This window comes from Psittacula echo (genome assembly GCF_963264785.1).
Source record: "Psittacula echo genome assembly, chromosome: 3".
NCBI lineage: Eukaryota > Metazoa > Chordata > Aves > Psittaciformes > Psittacidae > Psittacula > Psittacula echo.
In genome coordinates, this window is record NC_137736.1 from 100756976 (window position 1) to 100775424 (window position 18449).

General features: G+C 41.9%; 1 protein-coding gene across 1 annotated transcript in view; it reads left to right on the forward strand.

Annotated features, from left to right (window-relative positions):
* Positions 1–17519, forward strand: part of FOXO1 (forkhead box O1) — a 69735-nt gene extending 52216 nt beyond the window's left edge. The window contains exons 2-3 of the mRNA XM_080614444.1: positions 10712–12068; positions 12416–17519. Of these exons, the coding sequence (XP_080470570.1) occupies positions 10712–12055 (1344 nt within the window). The 3' untranslated portion in view covers positions 12056–12068; positions 12416–17519. The remainder of the gene's footprint in view (positions 1–10711; positions 12069–12415) is intronic.
* The last annotated feature ends 930 nt before the right edge of the window (positions 17520–18449 follow it).

The following is an 18449-nucleotide window of genomic DNA, read 5'->3' on the forward strand; positions in this document are numbered from 1 at the left end:
TTGCCTCTGTGGTTTACACTGAGACTTTGGCCTGTTTCTCACATTGTTGCTTCTTACTGGTGAGAACATCTTTCTAGTGATCCTTTAAAGATGATCTGCTCGTCTAATTAGTATTGCTATATTTAGCATGTATGCACCTTTGTACCTCTTCATTAAAGCTAACAAATGTCAATAAAAGGCAGCTTAGTTTTAGAAAGAAAAAAAGGGGGAAGCTTTCTATAAACAGAGCTGCAGTCTTCGTGATGAATTGGGTGTAACTGTGGAGAGTGGCAGAGGTGAAACAGGCTGTCTGTTAAACAGGAAATGAGTGATTAACATTTTTTGTCCTACTGATGGTAATTATTCCTGCTGGCTGAAAAAAAATAAACACCTCTTGGTCTTTCTTTACTGTAGTTGCAGAATAAAATTTTCAGCTGTTTGTCATTCTGGCACTGTGTGGCTGAGCTGCTTCTTTACTACTCCAATTTTTTATTTATTTTGATAAACTTTGATTATAAACGTGACTCGTGCTTTCCTTGCAGTAACCTGCTTGTGCTCTGCATTCAGGGACAACCTTGCTTCAAACTGCTGTGGTGCCTGCATCTCCTATACGGTTGCATTCCTGGTTGCTGCGCTAGAGCATGCAGAGCATAATTGTAAGAGGGCTGCCCATCATGAATCTCAGCAGCCTTCCTCATGGCTTACTGCACAACAGATAATTTTAATGGTTTTAATCCCTTTCAGCACACGTTAGCAGTGGTGCGTGGTGCTAATGTTTGCTGTGCTGTCATTCAGTGTGGCAGTGGCCTATCTGCAGGTGTTCTCTCACTTATCTTCCTTGAACAAAAGATATATTTTTCTTGCACACATGATGGCCTGTATTTTTTTGGGACTGTTTTGAAAGACATTAATTATATGCCTGACCTCTGATGGTTTATTAATTGCACCGTTTATCAGCTTTTCTATGATAGCACCTGAGACTGAATGTCAGGTCATCCACGTTATGCGTGTGTCCTCCTGCTTTGCTCTTTTTGCATTACTGACATAATTGCAGCACAAGGTGCTTGAAAAGGTCTGAGAATGCTTAAACAGGAAGGAAAAGTGGACCCAGTTATAAGAGCATCCTGACTTTGCAATGTTTCTCTTCAGTGAGGGCTCAGTGCTGGCCTCCTGTGTCACTAGTGAACTTGGGAAATGCTTCTTCATCGTAAGCTATGCAGACATATGGATATATATGTTCCCTGTCTGTGGAAACCAGAAATGTTTATTTACAAATATGGAACCTTTTTATTTGTCAAACACTCGCTTTCCATCTGTTGGAATAGAAAGCTTACAGCATCAGTTTTGTAAAGGCACTATTAGGGTTTGTCTGGCTCACCAAATATATAGTTATCCCTGCTAGCTTGGAATTCTTTTAATCTTCCCTTATTTTCTACACGTAACAACTTTTGTTTTATCCTGATGGCTATTTGCCTTTTTTTTTAAATAATACTGTGTTGCCTTCTTGCTATTGCCTTTCTTTCACCCCTGAAAACTGATCCATTTCAGACAAACCTGTTGGCTGTTTTGGCTTCCCAGATGATTTTACCAGAGAGGGAGGAAGTTCCATTTGACAAATCCCTTTTAAAAAAATCTCACCATTTTCGTATGCATCTTCGTCTGTTGTTTTTCCTAATCAGTGTCACTTAGTTTCCTTGGCTTTGAAATGCTAGCAAATGTTTATATATTTGGTGTATGCTGTGTTGATATTATATCATGCCTGTATTGTGGTTATAGAAATAAATGTAGTCATAAAATGGAGTATGGGCACTGGTGTAAGTGATTGTTAACATGATTGTGGTTCTGTCTCTCTTGGAGGTACAGGAAACATAAGAGTAGTCATAAGCAGTTTTGGTTGAGGTCATCACATGTGGAACAGTATCCAGGTGTTTGCTTACATTGTGTGTACAGTTCTCACACTATGCTTTACTTTGCTCATGTTTTTCATACTCATTCTTTCTAAATGCCTGTGTACGGAAAATAAGGAGCTATTACTGTCCCATTAGAAATATCTACAGTGCTGTTGTGGAAAAGTTCTTCAGAGGAGTCTGCCTAGAATGAAAAGGAAGGTGTCTGGGGATAGCAATTGGGAATTACTCAAAAGCATGTCAGTAGAATTGCCATTTCTGACATGTAAGTACGCATTGCCAAGTCCCTTAAACATCAATGTCTGGAGCTGTGCGTGTATTTTCCGTTACTACATACCATGTTTCAGAGGAGAAAGCTCCAGTGTTTGTGAAATCTCGTCCAGTCCCTGGCACCACGTGTGGTAGCAGGATGCAACCTGGAGGATGGCCAAGCCCTTTTGATGTCCAAAGATTTTTAGTCTTCTACATCTATGAGAAGGAAGCATACGAGAGCATAAATCTGAGGAGTTAACTGCAAAATGTGCAGAACTGAGGTTAATGCCACTGACATGGTCACAGGAGAGCCCCTTTGTGCAGAGAGACATGTATGTCAACCATATAGTGATAGCATACAGTCTGTCCCATTCTTGTACAGTCATTCATGGAACAAGGGCTTCATTGCCAAAATCTTATCAAATGAAACAGTCTATGAAAGTATCTTCATGTTTTCAGATAGCATTTCATGGGTGGTGGTCTGGGAAAGACTCTTGCTATGCCACCATCTGTAAGGAAAAGCACAGAGAAACAGTGAAAGATCCCCCTAGTAAGATTGAAGTGTTTCTGCACTTTTTCCAGCTGACACTTCTTAACTATGTAGGAGCACAGGACAAAAATGAAGTAAAACAAAAACACCCCCCCCAAGAACAAAGGACCCAAAAAAGCATGACCTGTTTGAGAGGAAATCCTGCCCTTCCACCTTCTTGCAGCTGCAGGTGGCAAATTGCCAGCATCTTCTAAATATGACTCTTTGACCTGAGGCTAAGTGACTCGCTTTCTGTCCTTGGTCTTATATGACAATGGAGAAGGTTTCTGAGCTGTAATCAAAGAATGCTGCAGTTGAGTGGCAAAGATAGCTATTTCATTAGCATTTGAAACCTCCAACAATGCAGCCAGATATGCAGTTGTGTTTGTGAGTATGGTATTACCAGGAACCCTTTAGAGGGAGAAATGTGGGCTCAGGCTGTTTTATGAACAAGTGTGCTATTTGTTGACCAAATGCGTTTGAGTGTCCAGCACTAGCTCTGAGGCAAACCCAAGCCCCATGTGCAGCGTCTGCTTCTGAACTTCTTGTATCTCATAGTCATTAGATAAGACAAATAGGACTGCCTTATAGTGGACTGTTTTACCAAAGGAAATTCTGGTACATCTGGAGTTACCAATGTTCCCTTTTCTCCTTAGCCTCCTCACCCTGCCCCTGCAAACTTGGCAGGATGGTTGGAAACCGCAGCAAAGTGGGAGCAGGCAGTGTAACTATTCCAGGTAGACCTGCCTGTTTCACCAGGCATGGTCTAGCTTAGTCTTGGATAGATGCTGCTTGTCACAGTTAGATCCTGCTGCTGTCTGGCTGTTAATGCTGAAGGAACCTTGAGGAAATGTGTTGGTGAACTTCCTGTCCTTTGCATACTTTCCTAGGAGTTTTTTTTAATGACTTCTGTTCAGAGTGCTGCTTGCCACTGAGGCTCCAAGAGGGGGGTGATTTGGATATCTGCACCTGCTGTAGAATCCCCATACACAGACCTTGAGTGACAGGTCTGATGTCCTCTGTAACAGCATATAGAAATCCTGGTGTCTTCACTTCTCTGTTGCCAAGCTTTTGCAGAGGGACTCTGATGATTCTGAATCTGCTGTAAGCTATCAGTAACGGGACACACTAACACAGCTGGCTTGTGCCAGCCACCACTGATGACAGCAGACACCTCTCAACAGTGATGATGTTAGCTGACGGGTCTCTAACTTCTGTCCTGCCAGTCCTCAATTATGACTTTTTTTGCCAGGCATGTTCCTATTGCAGTATTCTCCAACTATCAGTTAAATAAATAAGCAATCTCACCCACTTTTCTTTCTTCTACTTTTTTTGAATTGTGATTATTTTAAAAGGTCATAGCAGAAGCAGTCTTGACTTTCATATTCCCTGAAAGTTTCTCTCCAGCTTCCAAATCAGTTATAGATATTGTTTGGTGAGATCTAAGAACAGATACTGTGCCCCAGTCTGTATCTGCAGCCATTCCAGCTGACTGGCAACATGTGTAGACTGTTTCCTTGGATGAGGTGTAGGAAGCAGTGAACTGCTGAGATGTCTTCTGAATGAAGAATTGATGGGCAGCCGTTAGACTTAATTTTAATACAAATGCTTGACCTGTGCATTATAAATGCAGCCTTGCTTTTATGGCCTTCCACTTTGTGTTATGGCTGCATCTTTCTCCAGAGACTGACTCCTTCTGGCTTTGTTACTAGTTACTGGTGAATCTTTTCTGAGATGCCATGGCATGCTGTACTGCAGTGCCATCAGCATATGCACTTTAACAGCAAATCCACTTCTTGTAAAATATAGTCACTATTGCATCTTTTCTTTACTCTTTCTTTTGGTGGCTGTTGCAGCACTGCAGCTGAATGGATGCTTGCCATGCCCAAGTGTTGAGGGTATGAGGGTGGAAGAGACCATGGACACTCTTAAGGGCTCTTACAAAGTTTAGGTCTTGCAGCTCCCCAGATGCTCACAGATCCACAGCTGGATCCTGCTTGGAGAGGTTTGCAGTGGGGTTAAACAGGAGGTCTGCAGCGGGAACTCTGTTCTGCTTCCCTCTCCTTTGTATGCTCCAAGGGCTAGGCTGGAGGAAAGATGGCTAGTGTGACTGTATGGTCTCACTTCAGGCTTACAAGGTTGTCAAGTTTATAAAGCAACTCTGGCTTTGGACGTTTCTCCTTAGTAAAACACCAAAAGAATTTACGGAAAAAGTAAATACCTTAATATTACAAGTAAAGAATTGTAACAGGGGTAGAATACATGGATGCTGTCCGGCAAGCTAGGGACCAGGTGAGGAAGGCTAAGGCCCAGTTAGAATTGAACTTGGCTAGGGAAGTTAAGGATAGCAGGAAGGGATTCTATAGGTATATAGCGAGTAAAAGACAGACTAGGGACAACGTAGGCCCCCTCCGGAAGATATTGGGAGAACTGGCTACCCAGGATTTGGAGAAGGCTGAGGTTCTTAATGACTTCTTTGCCTCGGTCTTCACTGGCAAAGTCTCTGACTGCACCACCCAAGTCTTGGAAGGCGAACGCAGGGACTGTGAGAATGAAGACCCTAGGCCCACTGTAGGAGAGGATCTGGTTTGAGACCATCTTAAAAACCTAAATGTACACAAATCCATGGGACCTGACGAAATCCATCCGCGGGTCCTGAAGGAGCTGGCGAATGAAGTTGCTAAGCCACTGGCCATCATATTTGAAAAATCATGGCAGTCAGGTGAAGTTCCTGATGACTGGAAAAAGGGAAATATAACCCCCATTATCAAGAAGGGGAAAATGGATGACCCGGGGAATTACAGACCAGTCAGTCTCACCTCTGTGCCTGGCAAACTCTTGGAGCAGATTCTCCTGGCAGGTCTGCTAAGGCACATGAAAAACAAGGAGGTGGTTGGTGACAGCCAGCATGGCTTCACTAAGGGGAAATCCTGCCTGACCAATTTGGTGGCCTTCTATGATGGGGCTACAAAACTGATGGACAGGGGCAGAGCAGTTGACGTCATCTACCTGGACTTGTGCAAAGCCTTCGACACTGTCCCACATGACATCCTTGTCTCTAAATTGGAGAGGCATCAATTTGATGGGTGGACCACTTGGTGGATAAAGAACTGGCTGGATGGCCGCACACAAAGAGTTGTGGTCAATGGCTCGATGTCCAGGTGGAGACCAGCAACAAGTGGTGTCCCTCAGGGATCGGTGTTGGGACCGGTCTTGTTCAACATCTTTGTTGGTGACATGGACAGTGGGATTGAGTGCGCCCTCACCAAGTTTGCCAATGACACCAAGCTGTGTGGTTCGGTTGATACGCCAGAGGGAAGGAATGCCATCCACAGGGACCTTGACATGCTTGTGAGGTGGGCTGATGCCAACCTTATGAAGTTTAACCATGCCAAGTGCAAGGTCCCACACCTGGGTTGGAGCAATCCCAGGCACAGCTACAGGTTGGGCAGAGAAGAGATTCAGAGCAGCCCTGCAGAGAAGGACTTGGGGGTGTTGGTCGATGAGAAAATGAACATGAGCCGGCTTCAGTGTGCGCTCGCAGCCCAGAAAGCCAACCGTATCCTGGGCTGCATCAAAAGGAGCATGACCAGCAGGTCGAAGGAGGTGATCCTGCCCCTCTACTCTGCTCTCGTGAGACCTCACTTGGAGTATTGTGTGCAGTTCTGGTGTCCTCAACATAAAAAGGACATGGAACTGTTGGAACAAGTCCAGAGGAGGGCCACGAGGATGATCAGGGGACTGGAGCACCTCCCATATGAAGATAGGCTGAGAAAGTTGGGGCTGTTCAGCCTGGAGAAGAGAAGGCTGCGTGGAGACCTCATCGGAGCCTTCCAGTATCTGAAGGGGGCCTACAGGGATGCTGGGGATGGACTATTCATCAGGGACTGTAGTGACAGGACAAGGGGTAACGGGTTCAAACTTAAACAAGGGAAGTTTAGATTGGATCTAAGGAAGAAATTCTTTACTGTGGAGGTGGTGAGGCACTGGAATGGGTTGCCCAGGGAGGCTGTGAATCCTCCATCCTTGGCGGTGTTCAAGGCCAGGTTGGATGAGGCCTTGGGTGACATGGTTTAGTGTGGGGTGTCCCTGCCCATGGCAGGGGGGTTGGAACTAGATGATCTTAATTTCCTTTTCAACCCTAACTATTCTATGATACTATGATTTTTTTTTGCAATTAGGTTAAACTTAAATTGCATTTTTTAGTATGAGTATCTTGGTTGAAATGCAATATTAGGTATCAGCAGAGCTATTTACACGCAGGGATTAAATGGCTGAGACTTTTATTTCTTTAATTGCTTTAAAATATAAAGCAGTTTGAGGTTTCTTGTTGCTTAGAGGAGTAGCAAGAAGGGCATTCCTGTAGCAGTGGCTGTCCAGCTGTAGGAAATGTTGGAAGTGCAGCTGAAAAATATAAATATGTAATCATTTTCTTGGCTTCTTAAGTTTTATTAGCTGGTCTGTGCTCATCACATTGCATTTAGCAGATAATGGTTTTGCATATTTTGTCTCTTAAATCAGTGAGCAGTGATAAGCATATTGACAGTTCCCGGTCCGTATGCTGAGATATGGCATAGAGTCTGTTCAGACCAGGCAGGAGTGGAGGCTCTCTATGCCTTATCCAAAGGCAGAAACTCAATCCCAGGAAACACCCCACAGGTGGCAGCAGCCCTGCTGCCATCCTGACGAGGTTTTGATAAAATTCCAGTGTGGATGCTCTCGGAGCGAGCTGGCACGTGTCGCTGCTGCACGCAAACCTGCCTCAGAACGTGGCTGCTTGCTTTTCGCCTCATTCGTGCCAGGTTTTTGGAGGCTTTGCTTCGAAGTCTCACCAAAAGCCATGGCTGAAAGCATCTCGCAGCATGCTGGGGCTGGTGGTGCTGCCGAACACCCTGCCCGCTGACAGCCGTGCCACTCCTCCAGCTGCCAAGATCCACTGCTGAAACTATACTTTTTTATCAGGTCATGTTTGTGTCTGGCAAAGATTTGTAGACACAACATCATTAACAGCAGCGCATATTTTCACAAGATCTACCTCTTCACTACTTTTTCCAAGTTAGTAAATCATAGCTTCTTTAATGTCCTGCTGGCTGCGTGAAAAACAGGAATTTATGTAACAAGCTCTGGGCCGCAAACCTTTTCCTGTTAGGAAAATTTTTTTTGCATTGCTGGCAGCGTTAGGAGACAGCTCTGTTACTCAAAGAGCGACCTCAGATGTCCTCAGTACAATAATACCAGATTATAACATTTTTGATGACTAAGGAATAGCAGCGATTTCTTAAATATTTAACTCTTCTGGTGCAGAGAAGAAGGAACTGAGCCTTAGCACAGTATTTTCTCTGCCGGTGTGTTTTGTGTGTTCGATATACCTATTTTGATAGTAAACAGTGGGCCTGAGCCAACTGGGTATGTTTACAAAATACAGTAAAAAAAAAGCGATGACCTGGTGCAGGAGGTTTTTTAATCAACAGAGCAACTTTCTTGCGACATTTCTAGAGCTGGACTTGGGTCAGCTGGGGATTCGGCTGTGGCCCTTGAGTGAAAACAGCGAGCTGCGCCAGGCCAGCCTCACAAGGCTTCTTGGTCAGCCCTTGGGGCCACGGGCAAGTCCAAAGATAGATGCTTTGGGCTTACCCTCCCAGTGTGTGAGCTGCACCTGGTGAATACACAGTTTCAAGGCCTTCCCTGCTGCTCTGTAGCTAGAGAGAGGATGAGATTTTGATTGCAGGGTTACCTGCAGTGAAGATGTACAGTCCTACTTTAATTAGTTAATATGAGAATGGCTTCCTTTCTAAATTGAGTAAGGGAGCCCTCAAATCATCACTGGTGTTTGTTTTACTGGGATAGCTTATTAAAGATGGTTCTTTGGAGGGGAAGGAGAGGCTGGAAAGGCTCTGAGGTTAGGCACATGGTTTCACTTCTTGCTGTGCTTGTTGAACACCGACCTGGTTGGACATGAGGCCATGGTCATCTTCTGCTGTCAAAGAGCGCCTTGTGCCCCTGTTGGGGGTGAAGCTGCTCTCCTGTGGGGGTATTCTCAGGACACTGCTGCCTGGCTGCCTTCATCTGCAGAAGGTCTCCTCTTCAACCCCAGAGTAACCATTCCTGTTGAGCTCTGCAGATGGCCAGGCCTTCATTGGATGGTTTCCTGTAGTCCACAACGTGTCATGGCCCTTGCAGGGAGTTTGAGCCTCTTGTCCCTGATTTGAGCCAGGCACCATGAGATGGCTAGCTTCACCTGGCATGCCTCCTTATGGTCTTTGCTCCTGTTCTTCTGTCAGCTGGATGGGTAAGCAATGGGGAAAGATGGGCATCTTCGAGAAAGCAAATGTACACAGGAGAATGGGTAGAGAACGTGAAGAAAGACATTTCTGGAGATGCTGCTGTCATAGGGTTGGGAAATACAGCAAAAGCAGCCAGAGACCAGAGCAGTGGCTGTGTCCCTTGTTCTCTGGTTTGACTATCAAGGCATGCAAAGCGCCGTGAGCTGTATCATCTTCTCAGTTTGGTGCTGTAGTGTGTCCAGGGTGTCAGGTTAAAAACAGATAATTAATAAGAAAATTCAGATAAATGGGAGGAGGAAGGTAGGAAAACAGGGAAGACGGAACTTTTGATTGTCTATTGATGTGCTGCCAGGGCTTTTGTAGATCTGGCAGCCATTTAATGTTCTGAGATAAATGGCCTGTTGGCAGGATCAACTTTACTACTGCTTTCTAGAAAGGCTTTCTGGTTTTGCTCCCCCAAATTTATTTTTAAGACAACATGCTAAAAATGATTATGAATGGAGGCCAGCTATTGCCTCACTAATTTCTCTGCCACTGAGGTCTCATTTCTGGTTTACTTATTTTATGTGTTGTTTCGTGTTTCCCTCCTACTTGCTCTACATGAGCTGCAGTCCTAGCACAGACCATGGGTCCCCATGTAGACTGTGCTACCATCCCACCTTCCTACCAATATGTATGGCTGCATATTTCAGCACTCCTTGAGATTGAGACCTTTTGTTAGTAATTATGTCAAAATATAGGACAGCTTTTCTGTTGATACAATGTTCTTTACATGTGCTCAGCAGAAAATTGCATGAAGAAAAAAAGTGTTTATCTACAGCTTGGTAATGCAAACGGTTGTCTCTTGTTAACAGGTCAACCTGTGGGCTTGGAGGTTTGATTTTGGGATTCTTTTCTTTTTTGTTTTTGTATGTAAGAACGAAACATGAAACTTGTGACTGAGGAGATAATGAAAAGCTTCAGTACCTCTGGTCAGTCTTAGCACAAGGTATCTTGTGCCCTTGGGTATTAGAAGAATCAACTTCACATATTAAGATGTTGATTTTGAAGGAGAGAGATGGTTTTCATACTGAGATTTTAAATGCAGTTTCGTCTATATTTTTTTTTGTCTGTTTGCATTCCTTTCTCCCTTATGATTTCTTAGGTAATTTGTGATGTTCATTTATAAAACTTGGAACTTAATCCTCAACTGATTTTCTATATATGTTTTCTGACATAACACAAATAATATAAACCTTACTAATGCTCAGTGGCAATAATCACAGGCTGGCATGTTTGCAGGGTTTTAAGGATGTGCAATGTGAGAACCTATTGTAAGGACCACAGAACTGGATCTAGCATTCCCAAACTTCGTGTAAAATAATGAAAAATAAGTAAATTGCTAAATGCAATCAGGTTCATTTGTTAGAGTGAAGCTGTTAATGAGATCTTCAGTCATCTCCTTGGCCTTCTAGTATATTTTGTCTCCTTTATGAGGAATTTGTATTTCAAAACAGCTCCTTCAGTGTTTAACTTTTTATAGTGCCAGATGTGATTGGGCCACGTGACAGTCAAACTGACATAGCAACTCATTGCAAGCTCATTTCAGCCAGTTCTGTGTGGTGAGCTGATAAAAGGTGTTTCCAGACAGGCATGTTTTCCCATTTCATGATTAGCCCTATGTTTTCTAACAAAATTAAAACATATTTGCAGTGACAAATATTTAGTATGCCATAAAAGATGTGTGTTTTCTCTATTTCTTACACCTTTTTGTTTTTCAGAATTCAATCCGTCACAACCTGTCTCTGCACAGCAAGTTCATCAGAGTGCAGAATGAAGGAACAGGGAAGAGTTCCTGGTGGATGCTCAATCCTGAAGGAGGAAAGAGTGGCAAGTCTCCTAGGAGGCGAGCGGCTTCCATGGATAACAATAGCAAGTTTGCCAAAAGCAGAGGCAGAGCTGCCAAGAAAAAAGCATCCCTTCAGTCTGGTCAAGAGGGAAATGGTGACAGCCCTGGATCACAGTTCTCGAAGTGGCCTGCAAGCCCCAGCTCTCACAGTAACGATGACTTTGATAACTGGAGTACATTTCGACCTAGAACTAGCTCTAATGCTAGTACGATTAGTGGAAGACTTTCTCCTATTTTGCCAGAGCAAGATGACCTTGGAGATGGGGATGTGCACTCCATGGTATACCCATCATCAGCCACCAAAATGACTTCTACTCTACCCAGCCTTTCAGAGATGAGTAATTCTGAGAACATGGAGAATCTTTTGGATAACCTTAATCTCTTGTCACCTAATACGTCAATGACTGTGTCAACCCAGTCTTCATCTGCTACCCTGATGCAGCAAACACCAGGTTACTCGTTTGCATCCTCGACCACAAGTATAGGTTCACCAAATCCAGACTACAGGAAATTCACATATGCTCAAGCTAGCATGAACTCTTTGCCCCAGATTCCTATGCAGACTCTTCAAGACAGTAAATCAAGCTATGGATCGATGAGCCAATTTAACTGTCCCGCAGGGCTTCTGAAGGAGTTACTGACTTCCGATTCTCCACCACACAATGATATCTTGGCATCAGTAGACAGTGGTGTTTCCCAGGCTGGTGGCAGGGGGCTGGGCCAAAATGTGCTGATGGTTGCTAACTCGGTGATGCCAACTTATGGCAGTCAACCACCCCACAACAAAATGATGAACCCTAACACCCGCCCTCACCAAGGACATAACCAGCCAACACCTGCGGTTAATGGTCGTGCCTTGTCACACACAGTGAACACCATGTCACATACATCAGGTCTAAATCGCTTGTCGACAGTGAAGACTTCGTTACAAGTGCCTATGAGTCACCCGATGCAGATGAATGCTATGAACCCGTATGCCCCTGTTAACAGTTGCAATGGCTACGGAAGAGTGGGAATTGTTTCCCTCCACCAGGAGAAGCTTCCCAGTGACTTAGATGACATGTTAATTGAACGGTTGGACTGTGACATGGAGTCAATTATCCGTAATGACCTTATGGATGGAGAAACATTAGATTTTAACTTTGACAGTGTATTGCCTAACCAAAGTTTTCAGCACAGCGTAAAGACAACCACACACAGTTGGGTGTCAGGCTAGGAGGTAGTAGGAGGTAAGCTGTGCTTTTTATAATCAATCTGAAAACTGCTAAAGGGAAGAGATGTCAAAATGCATAAAATCTGGGTGGTCTTCTGTGTTGGCATGTGAAGTCCCAGCCCTTTGTTAGTTTGCACCGGTGCATTAGGATTGCCATGTACCAACTGCTGTTACTTCATGTGGAGCACTAATGTTTTGCCATTAATACCTAAAACAAAAAAAATTGCTAGTAGCTAGCAATTGCTAAATACTATTTTTCCCACCATTTAAGATAACTTAGAGCTAGTTTGAGCATATTTTAGTAGAGTTAATATTTTGGTGTGTTAATTTGTTCTTTTTGTTGTTTTTTTTCTTTCTACCCAGGCTACCGTTAAATTCTCCAGACTTGTCTGACAGCAGAAACTGAGACAAGCAGTACAAAGATGTCCTTCACCTTCCTTTTTAATTTTCCTGACAAAGCTGTGCGCATGCACTAGCTTCTCTTGGGGGTCTTTTTTTTTGTCTTTTTTCTTCCTTTCATCAGAGTTGGCAGCAGACAGAGTATTTTCCTGTACAGGATGTTTGCCCAAGATTTGCAGGTTATGTGCTGCTGTAGATAAGAACTGTGCCATTGGAAATTTCATTACTCTGAAGTGCCAAATTCACTACACCATGTAATCACAGCAAAGACTCTTACTTACATCATGTTGTGCTTTCGGTTTTGTACAGTATGATCTGTAGAAGAAGAATTGTTTTTTAAGACTATCTGTTTTGGTCCAAGAAAAATTTATAGACTTTTGTAAGGATACTGTGATGGTCTCATGCCCTAAGTAAGTTTAACCTTCACTGATGTTACCTGTGTTTTGATGAATTGAGAAAACTGTGGACTTGCCTTGCCACAGTACGAACTGCATTATTTTACTCAAATTTGCCACACATTTCATATGGGAACAGAATACCCTGTTAAATATGATCCTAATAAACTCACTGACTATTCAAAGCAAACAGTAGGTTAAATGCCATTTGATAAGTTACCTGTATTCATGTAAATTTATGCAAGAATATATTTGGATTTCATTGTCAGACTAATGACTATTGTTGGACTTAAGATGATTTTTGGAATACTTTCCAAGCTATTTTTCTTATAGTTAAAGTCTACTTTTGTTACATAGGCAACCTAAAAAAGATAAAAAAAATATCTGAGATCTGGCAGCATTCATAACCTCTTCATTTTGTACAGTATTTTAACTGGATTAAGTACATGTTTTTATAAATTTCCCTAGCACTTGGGAGTGCTAATAAAGGAAAAGCTTAATAAGGATCTTGAATACAAAACATTTCTGTCCCTTTTTTGTTGTGTGATGTATAAATATAGACAACTTTATGTTTAGGAAATATTTAATCATTTTTATATATGCATTTTTAGAAATGTCATCTGCTTCTACTATCATTTTAACTCTGACTACCACGAAGTGTTAAGTATTCATTGTTAGATGCTTGTACAATGCTTCACATTTATATTTATTTCACGGAGGTCTCATAATGTTTGTGCACTCAAGAGCAGGACCTTGTGGAGAAATTCATCATTTTATTCATATATTATTATCAATTTTAGTAAAATTGATGACAAAATGGAAATTTGTCTTAATTAGTGCTAGGTTTAGGGTTTGTTGGTGTTCCTGTTGTCAAGCAGTACAGTCGAAGAGGCAGAAGTGCTACTTTTGAGTGGTAGGCTAAAACTTCTGTCATGCCCTGGTTTAGGACAAAACGTTAGGTTTTTTTTACATAAGAAAGATAAAGCAAGTTGCGAAGTTATACAAATAGATGAGCTTGAGGGTAGGGGAGAGCATTAATGACAGAGGCCTTGTTCCTGTGGGAAAACCTGGTCTTGCTGGAATAGGCACACTGACAGCTACCCGAGTGTTTTCAGGATTGGGTCTCGAATAAATGGTTTCTGATTTTTTGACATTGCACGGTGCAGTTTTCATGGATGTGTGGATAAGAGGCCTCACCTAAGTTTTCACTGGTTGCTATACACCACTGTGTTAGAGAAATCCTTGGAGCTTTTTTATGCACTGACAGGATGAACATCTTTTGTGCTAGGACTGGTTGTTGTGAAGAAGGGGACAAATAAATATTTTTCCATAGATTTTTCTTTTGTCTACAAAACCCACAATTGGAAAACATTCTAACTGAAACTTATCTTCCCTGTAGTGATGGCATATGGTGGAGAAAGAAATGGGATGTGCCAAGAAAATTAAGTTTAGTAACAAGCCATATATTTAATGATCCTGTTATGACTTTCCTAAGGCTCTGCCATGTATTTACTGATGTGCTAGCATTTAGCTCCCTCTTGGGCTTTTATCACTACCAATTACAGCTGGTCCTACTTTTTTACATATCCTACTACGGTTGTCAGCTGTTCCAGAGGCTGATGTTGAGCTGTCCTGTGATACAGGATCTCCCCCAGCATGAAATCAGTCTCTGAACTTTGTTGAGCAAAATGAAATATTCTTATTTCTGAAGCCTCAATGAAGCTGCCTGCTTTCACAGGCAAATATCTCTAGGAGCATCTTCACCATCGAATTCGTAGTGTCTGAAATGTGACAATAAATCCTGGCAGTGGAGCAAGCAAGAGGGTTCACATTGAGTTTCTGGAGATCCTTCTTTCTGCTGCATGTACAAAAATGCTCCCAAATGGGCTCTGATATGCATAGGGCAAAGCAGTTGTAAAATTCACCTCTGCATGCAAAGCAAGCATCTTAATACTAAACTCCATGGGGTTACAGCTGAACATGCTACATTTAACAATATACCTCCTGTTTTTTATTTACTGCTACTGTATAACTTCCTGTATAGAGGTATTTTCTTCATTTCCTTTTATATATGAGTAACCTAAATGTAGCCGTTCCTTAATTACAACAGTTTGTAGGAAACCCCTGTAAGTATTGTGAGAAAGCAGTTGTAGATAATCACAGGTTTGGGCTGTGTGATCGTTTTCTTGTTTGTTTTGGTTTAGTTTTTTACTTTTTTCCTTTTTTTTTTTTTTTTTTTTTTTTTGTTTGTTTGTTTGTTTGTTTGGTGCCATTCTAATATTTTGCAGTTGTAAGTCTGGAATACTGTGAAGTCTGGTGAAGGGGCGTGTTGTCGGCCTTGAAAACAAACATTATGTGACCTCGAGTAATAAATCCTTTTTCAGTAAAAGTGCCAAGTTTCTGGAGTAACTTAGTTTGTCAGAATTGTTGTAAATGATTGGTTTGTGAATTGTGCAGATGATCTTACCTATGCAGCCTTGTTTTTGACTTTTCTCTGGTTTGTACTGTTATTAAAAGTTTATTGTATTATAGAGCTGTTCAGATATTTTAAATATAAAGATGTATTGTTTCCATAATATAGCTATATGATACATGTTTAGGTAGTAGATGCATTAATTGGAAAGCTCTGCTTTGATAAACTGACAATTTGCCTACACTTATAAGCAAAAGTCATATTGCTTATTATTGGCTTAAGTCAACAGAGCATCCCTAAGAAGAGAAGTTAAAATTGGACCAATTATAAAACAGTATAAAATTTGCACTTGTTAAACCACTGGATGTATGTTAGTACTTTTTTATTTTTTTACTGATTTGAAATTCCTATTTTCATGGTGAAATTGCCAGGATCCTTAATTTATGACTGATTTTAAATAAGGTATTCTCAATATTATTATTATTTTGGTAATCATAATGTAAAATGAAGCATGGTTTATGCAAGCAAAAAAGCAAATTACTCGGCGTTAAAACTGGCCTCCTTTTTTGAGGGTGTTCCACAAACCAGCAATATCGAGAGATTGGCATGTACATACTGCTAGTTCTATTTGTGAGTGGTGTGACAGCTCTTCAACGCTTCACTGCTCTGACTTAGTCACATTGCAGAATTAAAATTCATACGTGGATATTTTCAGCAAAAGTGCCTGATGTACTTCTACAGACACACGAGAACAATCCCTGACAGTTTGTTGTATAAAGCCATAAATGTATATAAATTATGTTTAAAAGGTTTTGTGTCCTTTCTTGTATACGAAGAATGAGATTTGTACCAGGATTCTACTTGTGATTAGTAATCCTTCTACTCAGACTTTGTTGTAATCACTTTCCTTACCACGTAATCTTTTTAATGATGATGATGATCATTATCCATTTGGACAATCCTGATGGCATTAGCAATTTTATATGGAAAAATACTTCATGGTACCAAGTCTTGCCTGGCAAGATGATACCATATTAACGAGCAAACACTAACTGCAGAATAGTTAACAAATTTTCCATTACTTGCTATAAAGGAATTTCTCTCTCTTGGCATTGCTTCTGGAATTGGACCTGTAGCAGGTACAGGAACCTAACAGGGCTGTGTTACCAGTGTTTTATCAGCATAGTGTGCTAAAAGTAACTTGTTTACAAGTCTTTGAGACTAAACGCAAGAAGAATCCATGCCTGACTTGTAGGGCTTGCTGTGTAGAGACGCTTTGTTACTGGAAGCTGCATTAGGCAGCATCAGACCGTGTTGCCAGTGCTTCGAGAAGCGTAGTTCAGAGAAAATGACAAAAAAACCCTGAAATCTTTTCAGAATGGGTATTTGTAAGTATAAGCTCTTAATAAAATTGCTATGACATGAGATGGTAATTAGTGCATCAGAATGTTATGTAATACATTGTTAAAGAAGGAGAGAAAAAACAACAACTAAGGGATGCTGACATACTTCAATCCACAGGAAAGAATTAGTCATTTAGTCCAAATTGCATGTTAGATCCTAGTGCTGTTAAATGTGGGAGAGCGCGGGCTTGGGAGAGACATTTTTCTCTTCCCACCACTCCCCCTGTTGAGACAGTTCATGAAGTCCTCTCATCCTTCTCGTCTTTCATTTTCTCCTCTTGCCTTCCTCTGCCCTTCCTGCCTTCCTGAAGTACACACCTTTTCTTGGAGTAGGAGTTTTTCATTTGCCAAACACTTGGTCTATATGGGCCAACCTGCATAGTGCTGCTCCTTTCAGTCGTGTTTTACACTGCGGCAGCAGGAGTGCTGATGTGAGTACAAAAAGAAGGAATGTCTAATTTTATTTTTTTTCCCTTTTTTTTTAAATTTAGATTGTGTTTCAAAACAGAGCTGGAAGAAAGGAGAAGAGGCTGCCAAAACAGACAGCCAATAACACCCACGCCACAGTAGTCTTGTGAGGCCCAGATCCCTGCTTGCCTGCAGGTGGGGAGGGAGAAGGGTTGCTTTAGATGAGAGAGAGCAGGGTTTAGATGAAATGCTGGCAAAAATGCTAGTTTAATCTTAAAGTGAGCAGAGGTAGACCTAAAGAGCATGAAAGAATACATTGCACATAAAAATAGAAACATTTAAAGATATTTTAAAAATAATTTCGCCTTGTACTTTGCAGTTCCATCTTTATTTTAGCTTTGCCCTTTTTTTAAATCCAGCGTTCATTTCTGAAAGGTTTTTGCACATTAGGGGAAGCTGAGGATATCTTCACGTTCTGGAGAGCCTGATTTCTGGAATTGGAAGGTTGTAAGATCCAAGGATACTCTCTGGGTGTTTGCAAAGCCATTGTTGGAAAGGATGCACATCTGATTGGTACATGACTAGTTATTGCTGTCAGGAGAGACAGTCAAAGCTTGACTCTTGGGAAGGGACTGGCTAGCATTTACGCCTATCTGGCACCAAGGGATTTGAATCTGCTGATCAAGGACAGAAACTTCAAAGCATCTTTGTGCTCTGAGTCAGTTCGGCATCAATGTAATAAACATGTTTTTGTGCAGAAACATCAGCTATTTTGTCAGTTGATAATCCAATTAAAAATACAAATAGCATTAGATGTCATTGCCATTTATTGTGCAGCTGGTGCGCAAAGATGGATTTTGTGAAGATCCTCAGAAGGAATAGCTTGCACTGATCAGTGCCTGTGGTTATGCCCACTGCTGGAATTGCATGCAAATCCTTGTTCATTAGTCGGTGATGTTTTGCTTGGGGTAATGTTCTGGCATGTGCCAAAATGATAGCTAAAATGAGGAGGCAGGAGCAGCGCCCCATCTTATTTTATGTTTTTCTACTTGCTGTTGGACCCTGGGGCATTCAGAAATTTTGCATGTACTTTTTTTGCGAGTAAACTTCTTGTGTGGGTGTTTATCACTGAGATAATGGGAAAAGGTGTGAGGGCTTCGTGCCTCAACTCGGGGAGCACTGCAGGAACCTTCTGATGGCTATAATAGGGCTGTGGAGCAAAGAATGGGACAAAGAGCTCATTAATAACTTGGAACCTCAACATTTTACATCCCTGCTTTGTGCTCATCTATTGTTGCTCATGCCGTCCTTAAATGAAGAGGCCTTTCCAAGCGAGGTGAGTGTTGGTCTTTTCTCCCAAGTAACAAGCGACAGAACAA